This window comes from Drosophila bipectinata, chromosome 2L (genome assembly GCF_030179905.1).
Source record: "Drosophila bipectinata strain 14024-0381.07 chromosome 2L, DbipHiC1v2, whole genome shotgun sequence".
NCBI lineage: Eukaryota > Metazoa > Arthropoda > Insecta > Diptera > Drosophilidae > Drosophila > Drosophila bipectinata.
The window spans coordinates 4,064,684-4,077,162 of NC_091736.1; the positions used below are offsets into that span (position 1 = coordinate 4,064,684).

The window sequence follows — 12,479 nt, forward strand, 5'->3', positions numbered from 1 at the left end:
TCCAAGTTTATGGTTCCTTCGTACTTGAATATGAAAAAAGGACCCTTCTTTGGTCTTACAGCTTAGAGTTCCATCCCCCTCTTCGTCCTGATTCCTGGCACATGGTATGAATCATGCTCAGCTTGGAGCAAGGGAATTTCTTATGTCAGGACTCCTCCTGCTGCGAAGTTTTTCAAAAACACGATTTGTTCTACAGTGTCTGTTATATTCTGATAGCGGTAGTAAACTCTCTTAATGTTTTCAAGCTCTCTTAACTTTGAAGCTAGGTGTCCTTTTTTTTTTAAATTGAAACTCGAATGAATTTTTTGAGGTTTTTTTTAGAGATGTAGTATTAGTTTTTAGTTTTTTTTTTTACCAACCGGGTCTAAAATCTAAAAATAATTATGCCAAGGGCGGGCTGGTTCCGCCGCCAATGCAATTTCTTGCCGAAAAAAACCAGCAAGTGTTTGGTGAATGAAAAGCGAAACTTGATTTAAAGCAGCAATTGATTGGCCAAAAACTTGTTGGTTGTTGGTCCAAGATAGAAATCAAGCACCATGTGCTCACTTGGAACTTTTCATTGCTTTTCATTATTCAGATCTTGGCCCATTAATCTTATGAAATCGTTTGCGAATATTATTAAACGGAAAGAGGTCCATCAATCAGTAAATCATCGATTGGCACTAGAGGATATAGTAATAAACAAGATCCCAGCTGGTTCGCTAAATAAAATAAGAAATAAAAGTTTTATTCTTCGAATTCCATTTAAATCAATCAATCGCATTCCCAGAAAATAATAAAAAAAATTCCATATGCCAGCGTAATAATTACCAAGAGACGGCTATGGCAACGTTATTGGGAAACGATTAAGCCAAAATCCAAGACTCTGGCGCTGCTGGCCATGTCCGAGTCCGAGTCAGCCAAACACACACACTTTGTACGGTTTGTGGCATGTGGAAAGGTCAGTCATGGCTTAAAGGCTTACTAACGCTTTGCACACGCTTTGAGTTTCTTTTAATTGTTTGTCTCACATAGCGTGGGTGGGTGCGAGTGGAAAAATAGTTGACCAAAAAGCCAGGGGGAGGCGGGCCAGGGGGGTGTGGACAGCGCAATGTTATCTGTTTGATTTTAGCATATGGAAAACTGAAACTGCAACTGGTTTTTGTTTGCTAAGCCTGACAACTGTTGCCATTTAGTTATCTAACCGGGAATGCAAATAAATTTCACATATTTTTATGGGCAGTATTTTTAAAAATTATTTAATGTTATTTTTATTAACATTATTCGCATTTTTTGTGCGTTTTTTTTACCCCTTTAACCTGGCTTGGTAACTAAACATTATTTGAAATTCTGGTTTTCGCTTTTCTGAGCTATTTTTATGGCAAAATGGTTCTGGTATCGGCTAGGTCACCTGGTTTGTGTCCTAAATACTCAAGCTCACTATAATTTTCTGTATGACCATATTTTAGGTTTGTGTCTTGGGATTTATAACATGGTCATGAAACCTGGCTTAGGTCCTGGCTGCTCCAACATAATTTTGATAAAAGGAAAGAACTATATAATATAGTTTAAATAATACCATAGGGGCCTTTTTTTTTCTCCAAAATTTAAAAATTTATTTATTTCTTGTCGATGAAAGTAAAATTTTGTCTCAACCTTGAAGCAGAAAAGTTCACTTCATCTAGAGTCTACCCCCATTAAATAAATAAAATATGCTTCCAACGCGCCACACGAGGCCTAATGTGAAAGGACGTTCAAACCAATTGAATATCCCAAAAATGTTCGCTTAATTTAACCCACCTCGACAACACATCGCCCAAAAGGGAAAAATATCGGAAAAAATATATAGAAAAAAGTTTGGGCACAAATAAACCATATCAAACGAGGATGTCGGGGGTTTCAACCTTGCCTTTGAACACTCGAATGGACACCCAACACACGATAGAAGTCCGGGGTGGGATACAGGTGGTTGGTCAGTCCTGATGTCAGAAAAGTGGTTGGTCAGTCAGAAAAAACATTTTTGGCTCACGGGTTTTGGTTTAGTGAGTTTCGGATTTCATTAATAAAAACAATTTGCACACATTATTATGTGGCTAAAGCGTATTGGTGAGAATTTTAGTTCGGAATTTATTTTCAATTTCCGAGTTTCAATGTGGTTTTGTTGAAATCACTAATGTGAAACGAGAGTTATTTCAATTTAAAGCTTCAGTTTAAACTTTAAAATAAAGTACCAAGGGTATCCTTTAGAAAGGATATGCTTGTATCTCACGCTCACGCCATAAATCAAATGAATTGAAAAATGCTTTATTAAATAAAATGGAGGTAGCCGGGATTTTCCACGGTCAGCCAAGTCAAGGGTGCCTGGTCTGGATGGCGGGGAGACCACCATATGAGGACGCACATCCCCCCACCAAATATCCTGTCTGGGTATGCACCTAACTGTCTGCATCCTGTACTCTCTGCAGAGCTTCCGGCTAGCCCCCCTTGAATATTTTTGCACCATGCTGCATTTTGATTTACTTTCATGGCCAGACACCGCCTGGCGCATGTTGAGGCGTCGTAAGTCCGGCCAGGATCCGGCTCACTTGTTGGGCTTCAGAAATTATGTCCTGCAGGTGTCTGGGCCGCAACTGATTAGCTCCTGCCCCCGAGACTCTACTGGCTCAGGCTCTGACACTAATGCGACAGGTTGCCCACAGCCAGGACCGTGCATTAAAATTCAATTACAAAATATTTTCCAACTGCACTACGTGACCAAGGCTCAAAAGTCGACCCTGGGTTGCCTGCCTCGCCCACCCCATTCGAGGGGTCGATGCCTTTGAACTAAGCGCGGGCGTCGACAGCTGTTCCTATTTATAAAGAGCTCAGTCCGTTCTGCCCATGGTATTGCATTAATTTCCCAGATCAAACGCGCTGACAGAACCGCAAGCTAATGAAAATGTGAAAGCCCTCGACCGATTCATTTCCCCGCTTTTTCCTACCCACTGCCCATAAGCGGTTTTTAATGAAATGCGTTGAGCTTTAAAAATATTCCTAGAAATATATGAAAAAATGAGAAAAATTCCAAAAACACAGTGCAACAGCTATTAGAAATAAACTTCCACGAAAAAATTGAAATCTTTAAGAACTCTTGATAAGGAGTATGGGATCAAGACTATATTTTTAATCAACTTATACAAGGTTCCCGGAATTTTCTATTTCTAAGAGGAGGCTTGCATATAAAGCGCACCGGTGATATTTGTGAAACCATTCTAAAGCCAACGCCAAGAGTAACAGCATAAGATGAATCTTTTAATTTTGTCGAGGTAAGATAGTTCTTATAACACTTGGGAAAATAAATAATTACTATTTTATTTTTGTTATCAGCACTCTGTCTATTATCGCAGTCCTTGTGATGCCAGGACATGGACAAGACTCCGACACTCAGATTCAGCTTTCTGAGGAGGAATACAAAGACATCATTAAGGAATTTAGACGCCTGCAGGCTATCTTCGAGGATCCGTCAGTGCCTATAGAAACCAAGCAGCAACATATCCCCGAATGGATTTCGTTCTACGAGAACAATCACCATTTAATTCCTTTCCCAAAAGAATTTCGTGAAAAGGCCAACAGAGCCTACTGGATGTATAAAAATGAAATCGCCAATGCTAACAAAGAACGAAGTTTTGGACTGGGGTTTGTTCTAAGCAAAGCATTTTTAAGAGCCGTAACAGAAAAAGTTGTAAGTGGCCTAGCTGTCATTGGTATCTCCAAAGCATTGGAGGAAGGCATATCAAACTTCATTGATTTCTTACGAAAAAAAAAATATGAACAAATTTTAAGCTGTACTTCTAATTGTACTTCTAATTGTAATTGTAATTTTAATTAGAAAATAAAGAAAATTTTAAAATCCTGTGGACACATCACCATATTGTTTGCTGACACAAATATATTCAAACATATATTTTTAATAAAAAATATATTTTTAATAAAAAAAATATATTTTTAATAAAAAATATATTTCGAATAAAAAATATATTTTGAATGGTCAGAGTTTTCTAGGAAACCAATCTTATGACATTCTTATCACCATTTTTTTTGTGGTAAACATTTATGTATTTGCACACATATTTTTTAAATAAAAGTCATCTTTGGGCACAGCTGAATCCTTGCAGTAAAGATCGGATATCTATCGTATATAGTTGGCCGAAACTGCCAGAGTTTTGGCATTTTCGACGAATCAGATATATGTATGTATGCCAGCTATAGGATGTAGTCGGAGCCGTTCCGACTTATATACAGCATCCAAAAGAAAGAATTGTGTGTGCAAAGTTTCAAGCGGATAGCATTGAAGCTAAGAGACTAGTTCGGTAAAAACCGACAGACCTGATATAGAATATATATACTTTATAGGCCCTATCCGCTTTGCACCAAAATTATAACCGGATTATACTATTCAATTTAAATCATTCCTAAGTCAGCATTATAAATTCTCTGCTTTGAGTAAGCTGCAATACATTTTCACGAATTATTTCAAATTTTAAGAGCTCTTGATTAGGAAGAGCTGATGATAAGGGTTTTAAATTACCTCAAGTGTCAAGAGAAGTCTTCTATATAATGCCCGTCGGTGATATTTGTGAAACCATTCTAAAGACAACGCCAAGAGTAGCAGCATAAGATGAATTTTTTAATTTTGTCGAGGTAAGATAGTCCGTATAACACTAGGGACAATTATTAATTTCTATTTTTTGTTTCCAGCACTCTGGCAATCATTGCAGCGCTTGTAATGCCAGGACATGCCCAAGAGTCCCAGACTCAGCTATCTGACGATGAGTATAATGCTCTCATCAATGAGTTTAGACGTCTCCAGACTATCTTCGAAGATCCGTCAGTGCCTATAGAAACCAAACAGCAACATGTTCCCGAATGGATTACGTTCTACGAGAACAATCACCATTTGATTTCATTCCCAAAAGAATTTCGTGAAAAGGCCAACAGAACCTACTGGATGTATAAAAACGAAATCGCCAGTGTTAATGCCAACGGTATCAGAGAACGACTTTTTGGAATGGGGAGCAATTTAGGCAAAAAATTTTTGAAAGCCGTATTACAGGAAATTCTAGCTACCCTAGTTGTGTTGGGTGCTTCAAAATGGGTGGAGGAACATTTTTCGTCTCGAACAAAAACGTATGAATCATATGAATATGAATATGAATGAATCTTTAATTGTAATTTTATAAAAAATAGAAGAGAATTTCAAATCTCAGGTTCACAAAAAACACTCTTATCATCACTTTGTCTTTTAACACAAAAATATGCACAAAAATATGTGTAAAAAAAAATAAATATATTTTTAATTGTCACAGTTTCCTAGAATCGCAAGTGAATTCTTGTTTTCTTGGGGGATGAAAATACGCTCCTTCGAGCACTTGAAATTTTTCATCAAAAGTAAGAGCGTAAGGATCCTTTAGTGTATCCTTAGTGTAAGATCCTGTATTCTTTTTTTTTTTGCGAAAAAATAAGAGGATATACATGTATGTACATATATGTATTATTTTGCTTGTTGTTTATACATAGATCTTCCGAAGAAATGCAAATTTTACCAATAAAATAAAATAACGTAGTAGCAGTGTCGGAATTCCCCAAAATTATTTACGTTTGTACTCATAGCAATTATAATAGATAATTTCTTATACTAATATAGCTGTTTATAGTATTAGTACATACATATTATACCCAACGAACTCTTTGATAAGCGGACGGGAAAAAATTTGTATATTCCCATTCACATTAAACTTATTAATAATAAATAATTTTGGGAAATTACGAAACTTATACTAATATAGCTGTTTATAGTATTAGTACATACATATTATACCCAACGAACTCATTGATAAGCGGACGGGAAAAAATTTGTATATTCCAATTCACATTAAACTTATTAATAATAAATAATTTTGGGAAATTACGAAACTTATACTAATATAGCTGTTTATAGTATTAGTACATACATATTATGACCAACGAACTCATTGATAAGCGGGCGGAAACAATTTATATATTTCCATTCACATTAAACTTATTAATGCGTTTTGTTTTCTTGGGAATTTCTTGGGAATGTGTCATTTCATTCGTACTTAATCGGCCTTCAGCCATTCGGAAGAATCGACCTTTAGCCTAATCTTTGATTCAGATTTAAGATTTAATTTAATTTCTATACAAATTTAAATTGGGAAACCAAACATAAAGATTCAGCTCCCGTACCTCCCTACCTTCCCGCAACCTGATAGCACATAAGCAGTATTTTCGCCATTAAACAGACTCGATGGGATGCCATAGAAACCATGGGATAGAGCCTGTTTGTGAATCAATTCTGTGCCGAACATTTCCTGATGACAGGTGAGCATTGTCGATTGTCAAGCCGTCTGCTGTTGACAATTGGTAAACGACATCTGACATGCCGCAACACGAGTTTGCCCCTGTGACCTGGGAGCCGACATCGAGTGGATTTTATGCAAATTGGCAATACGAGCTGGGGACCTGGTCTCGGCTTTCTGAAGTGGATACACTTGGGTATCCTGCAGGAAGTTGTTAAGGTAGTCAAGTGACTGCCATCGCAATTAACTGCTTCACAGGATGATGAGTGCCACTCGACGAGCTGGTGCCCCTGACACCAAAAGTGGGGCATCAAAAAAAAAATGAAAAGAATGCGGTAAGAACCACATGAAACAACGCAGCCAAATGACACCCAAAAACCATAACAAGTTCACTGAGGCCTAAAGTAAGAGTCGCAATCGACCAGGCAGTTCTTTTATTCAAATTCCGCTTTATTGCAGGCGAACACGCCACATTTCAGGCGACAATCTTCTTCTTGGAAGAGGCCAAGGCGACACTTGAGAAACGGCATTTTCTCGTTGACTCATTGGTGTCAGTGAAGGCAACATTAGTGGCACATCCACCGACCAAATCAGTGGATGAATGGAGGAGTTGTGGACTTCTGATGAGTCATGGGACCTGCCGAGAAAGCAAGCGATAACCAAAAGTACTGACACAAACTTTTTGGCTTGGTGGGGGTAAGGAAGTCCAAACCGGCGAATAATGTTACTTTTTTGGTCAAATATACCAATAATAAATACGATTATTTTTTTTTTTAATATAATATTTCTTATTTAAAATTAACTCACCTTTCTTCGATGGTTGTGGGCAGTTGAGTTCGTGCCCGCATCATGCTAAGGAAGTGCTTGCCGTGGGAGATACCGTCGCCGGAGGAGGTTGGACCGTGCAGCCCGCTGCTGCCCTCTGAGAGGTATCCGTTGTCGATGTCTTGGAAGCGTGTGCTCGCAGAAGAGCTACCCACGCGCAGGGCATCCCCATCGCTGCAGTAGCCCTGGCCAATGTCCGATTCGCAAAAGTCTAGGTAGGACTGGTGGGGGTGGTGGCCACCGCGAGCGCCCCTTGTGGGCAGGGTCACATGCGAGTTGTCCCTGCCCCGGAGCAGCGGCCGCATAGGCAGCACCGAAGTTTGCTGCTCCTGGTGGGGCAGTGGTGGCAGCTGGGAGAGCTGCTCCTCCTTGGTTTCGTAGATGGTGCCTACGATTTTGGAGGGTATGGTGTGAAACTTGTTTGGCGAGGCGGTGGGGGTGTTTGGAGCAGAATTGACCAGAGGTCGCTGCATTCCCGGTGGTCGGGCCAGTATGTGGGGTCCGGCATTGTACTCCAGTTTCCGTGGGGCACCCAGGGCAGACTTGGGAGGTGGGAGGCGACTGCTGCCGTAGATTCCGGAGCTATGCTGTGGAGTGCTGGGTTCACTAAGATAGCCGCTCTGGCTGTTGGCATAGAAGGGTTGTGGAGGTGGCGGTTGAGCTGCCGCCTTGAGGATATGTGTAACGGGTGGTTGACCCATTCCCGGTTGGGATATGTTCTCTGATATGTTGCTGTTTTCGCGCTTCAACATTTGCGGTTGCATTGGAGGAGGTGGCTCTGTCACGGGGGTTGGCAGTGCTGGATTTGCCCCCAATTGTGGGAGCTTGCTGGTGCCCTTGATAGCCGCAATGGGCTTAGGCAAGCCAGTGCCACTGGGACTCTGCAGAAGCTGGGGCGCCTTTAAGGAGCTCCTCGAGTCGGACTTGGAGTGCAGAGACGACTTGGAGGCCGTCTTGGGGGTGTTCTTCTCAACACCTCCTATTCCCCGGGCCAGGCCGGAGCTCTTGCTGGTTCTTCCCATAGTGGAGCTGCGCGACTCGTTGCCTGACTCGTCCTTGTCCTTGTTCAAGGACCTCGCCGGGCTCTTTTCCTTCTTGTCCAGCCTGGCCTTGTTGTTGGCCTGATCCTTCTTCTGCTGGGCAGCCAGCAGCTTAGACTGCTTGGTCTTGGGCGGCGGAGCCTTCTGGGCACCCACACTGATGCTGGGTGGCTTCAGCTGGGAGTTTCCGTGGCTGCCATCGTTCAGGCTTAGGCTGGAGTCGGAGCGCTCGGAACGGGCCGAACTGAATCCCGAGGAGGAGGAGGTTCGCTTCGACTGGATCTGCGACTTGCTAACCACCGAGGCGGCGTTGGCTGCATTCTGCTGCTTCTCCTTGTTGAACAGCTTCAGTTTGTCCAGCATGGAGTGCTTCTGGACAGGAGCGGTTTGCGGACTGCTCGGCGAGGGAATCCCGCTCTGGTGATTGCTCTTCACGCTCGGCGGGCGCAGGCTACAAAAGCACAAATATATTTATTAATTAAAGGGAAAATAAAGTACTTTTCGTGGCGCTCACCTATTGTTGTTGCCGCCTTTGAGGCTCTGGATCGTGTGATTGCTGGTGGGCGGACTGTTTGGACGGCTTGAATGGAAATCACTTCCGCTCTTCCCCAGGCCCGGTATCGCTGAAAAGGTGGAACAACAGAAAGTCAGTATTGTGAGAGTCGGGTTCCTAAAGAGTGCCAGCATATAAATCAATGCGAAAGGCCAATGCGGACATTAAGGCTAATTAATTGCCTCGCGTGAGGCTGATAACAGATTGGGAGGCGTCCCGAAAACCAATTCCCAGTTCCCAGTACTCAGTTCTCAGTTCCCAGATTTATGCCTGCGCAGACACCATCCAAAAATTTGTAAAATAAATCATTCTGGCGGGTGAAAATGATCTATAAATAACAACTGAATGAATCAGGAACTCAGAATGATTTAAAGTCAATGCAACTCAATTTTATATTGAGAATCTTTCTCGTCCTCTCTATATAAGGAAGATGTTTGGAGTCAATAATCTATTACATAATTTAATCTGTTTCTCTCCTTTAATTAAAGCTTTCAATACCTAAACCTCTGAAGTATTCCCCAGCTCCCTAATTAAATGAAGAATTCAGTTACCTTCTCCACAAATCAACGGCATGTAAAAAATGGCAGTCCTACATGGAATTCTAACCCCAAATGTATCCCAGGGGAGCTTTGATTACGGGAGAGGAGCAGTGGAAATACAAAGAAAAAACAGGAGTCCTTGCTCCCATCCAATGACAAAATCTCGGTCATCCCGGTCCCACCCGGAGAGCATATTCGAAAGGGCTAAGCTCCGTTTCCCGGTGGAGAGGTGGGCGACTAAGTGCAGCTAGTCCCGGCTTTTCCGGATCGTTGGGGGTTGTTTGCCGTATCCCGGGACCAAAATTTGTTTACCGCCCGTAAACAACGGCTCCCTTTGGCACACACACACATCCACCCACCGAAAACCGGGTGGTTGAGGGCTTAAAATATTTTTTAATAAATTTCCCACACCCCCGAGGGGGCCGGGGATGTACTCACATGGCGTATGATTTGGTGTGGGCGGGAGCGGACGCACTTTGTCCGGCGGACAGCGACGCTGCACCATCACGGTGGCTGGCAGGGGGATGGCGGTGCCGCCATTGACCTTTGTGTAGGCGGGTGCAATTTGCCTGAAATGGAGAGAGGGGGAGAGTTATTAAAAACTGCATAAAACAACAATGATATGGAATGGATATGTGGATATCCATATTTTATAAAAATAATTATTTATGGACTTTACGGCCTCCTGGCTCCGCTAACCGAAGGCGTGATTGGCAAGATACTTTTTGAAATGATTTTACGCTTATAAATTAATGAACATGTCGCTTTCTGCGGCCGCCAAGCCCCTGCTGCAATAAAAAACATAAAAAATAAACGCAAGAAGAGAAAAAACAACAACTTAAAAACTTGGTGATTGCAGTAAATTTTTTTATGATTCGTGCCCATAAATTTGCATATGATTGCGAGTGTCGTACAACAAAGATACTTTTGTTTGGCGAGTACCAGTCAGGGCTGTAAACATTGTAGTTGAGAAGTCTATATGGCAATTCTTGATTGCAGTCCATGAATGTTCTACAATTAAATAAACATTTTATTTCATAAAGGAAAAACAATGTAGAAGACTAGTACTCAGACAAAAAATAATTAAAAGAAAGCCTCTTAAGTCCTGATGAAAAACCAACATTTTTCCAGAGCTTTCCATTGAAGTTGGCGCAATTAGTCATAAGACTGATTAAGGAGGCAAATTAAGAAAGAAGTATTAAGAAATATATATATAAAAAAGCACAAGCAATGGAACTAACTTTTTAATAAGTCCTACCATAAACTTCTGAACGGGGGACCTGCAGACAAAGCCCCGAGATACAAATGTATCTTACGGCTGCCGACGCACAGTTGTTGCTCTTGGCCATTAATAAGTCAGCCCAGAAAAGGCGGAGAACGAGTAACAATTGTATTAAATGAATACAAAAAAAAGGACAATAAAAACAAAGCTGACAGACAAATGAAGTTGCCGGGCTTCCTACTGCAAATTAAATACGCATGCCAGTCTCCAGAAGGATGTCTCGGGATGGCAGTGGCTCCTTTCTTTCGTCAAGACATTTTTCCCAGCCATTGCTCAGGAAAACAACATACAAAGGTTGAGGGAAAAAATTTCAAATTACTTTCGTATTATGATATTTGCATTTTTTTGTTTAAAATGTCTGCAAAGTTAGTCTTTGTCGAGATGAGTTTTTGACAATCGTTTTATTTTTGGGATCTCATAGGTGGATGTTTAAGGTTAGTAAGAAATAAAAGTTTAATTTAATTTAATATATAATTGTGGTATCTTTTTGTTTCCATTTTCTTTTCAACTGTATCTTTTCAGAACTACTGTTGAACTTGTTATGGGTCGGAAATGGCATCCGTATCTTTGGCTGGCATCTCATCTGTCTCAGGTGTCGCATGTCAAAAGGGGCGCCTCCGACGTCTCTTTATTTATTTCATTCCCCCTCGTTGGCTCCTCGTTGCACAAATTGAATTTACATCTTTAGTACGCATTTTTGATTTGTTGCCGGGAGGAGATGCTGAGATTCACACAGATGCAGAACCAGAACCAGAATCGGCACCAGAAGCGGCAGCAACAGCTGCCAAATGTCTTTGACCTTTGGTGGCAGACTGAATGAGCCGGGCTATGTGTGCGCTGCTCATAATAGCTGCCACTGTGGATGGCTGATTTCTCCATTGCCTCGGTGGCATTCACCTGTGCGCCCTGCTTCCCGGCCACCTCCAGCAGCCCACGCAGTTTTGGACCAGTCTCAAAACATTTCCGTATGGCGGGGATATGGCGAGGGGAAATGTTGATGGCATCTGTACAAATATATATAATGCAGTGGGCAAGTCCTGCATCTGGCCCCCCAGCCCTGCCTCCAACCGACCATTAGTTTGCATTGCATTCTTCTGCTGCTACTGTGGCTGCCGTGTGTACAATGTATCACTTGAGTTGCATTTGTCATGGCAACAGCTTTTGAAAGCCTGCCTCTGAAGGGGAATCTACAAATAACACTTAAAAAAATAAACATTTTTATTTCAAATCCTTATGGTTCCTTATTCTGGGACTTCCTTCTCTCAGTGCAATTTGGATGGGAACAAGGTAGTGTATATGGACATGGAGAAGGCTCTACCGGCTGTGACCATTTTGGGCATTTGCCAGTTGCCTTTTATGCAATATCTTTCGCTTTTATTATTGCCAGCTCGGAGTTTCTCCGTTTATGGTTAGAAGTTGCAATCAGGCTTGGCCCTTTGGCATTTGAGTTATTTACCAACAAAAGGACAGAGATGCTGCATGCCTCTCCGTTAGCCACACTTTGTTCTCCTCCAAAGACTCGTCAAGTTACAGGAGGTCAGGCAATTTTCACATTCATCTCGACCCAATAACCTCTTGAACTATCCCCCCAGTCCTAACAAGCCGTTAAGTGCAGAGAATTTCCATAAATTCGCCACAGCTATTTGGTAGGCTTCTGAATCCGTCGAAGAAACTCGTCGCTATTCAAAACACAAAACCGCATCCAGCAGACACATAATGTATCTCTCAGATAGCCAGCCAACCCAAATCTGAGGCTTGTGCTAAATTTACGAGAGTTGACTTGGCCGAGATGCTGCCACCTCTTCAGGCACTCAAGAATGAGTTAATGCTTCCTAAGAGTGTATTTTCTTAATACCCAGTATCATGAGTATATATTAAAAAAAGGTAAAGCCAAGTGAATCATAA

The 12,479-nt window shown here is 41.7% G+C and overlaps 2 protein-coding genes across 5 annotated transcripts in view; one reads left to right on the top strand and one right to left on the bottom strand.

Annotated features, from left to right (window-relative positions):
• sick (sickie) overlaps positions 1-12,479 on the bottom strand; it is a 161,365-nt gene that overhangs the window by 40,619 nt on the left and 108,267 nt on the right. For all 4 annotated transcript variants that reach the window (XM_017239992.3, XM_017239990.3, XM_070277084.1 and 1 more), the window contains 3 exons: positions 9,731-9,861; positions 8,715-8,823; positions 7,143-8,651 (listed from right to left, as the gene is read on the bottom strand). In XM_017239992.3, coding sequence (XP_017095481.3) covers positions 7,143-8,651; positions 8,715-8,823; positions 9,731-9,861 — 1,749 coding nt within the window. The remainder of the gene's footprint in view (positions 1-7,142; positions 8,652-8,714; positions 8,824-9,730; positions 9,862-12,479) is intronic.
• LOC138925715 (uncharacterized) lies at positions 4,541-5,176 on the top strand. Its single transcript, XM_070276836.1, has 2 exons — positions 4,541-4,659; positions 4,717-5,176. The coding sequence occupies exons 1-2, from the start codon at positions 4,637-4,639 to the stop codon at positions 5,174-5,176; spliced, it is 483 nt and encodes a 160-aa protein (XP_070132937.1). The 5' UTR covers positions 4,541-4,636.

Coding starts and splice junctions, on each gene's coding strand:
- LOC138925715 (XM_070276836.1), top strand. CDS start 4,637: ATGAATTTTTTAATTTTGTCGAG. Junction 4,660..4,716: donor AATTTTTTAATTTTGTCGAG/GTAAGATAGTCC, acceptor TTTTGTTTCCAG/CACTCTGGCAATCATTGCAG.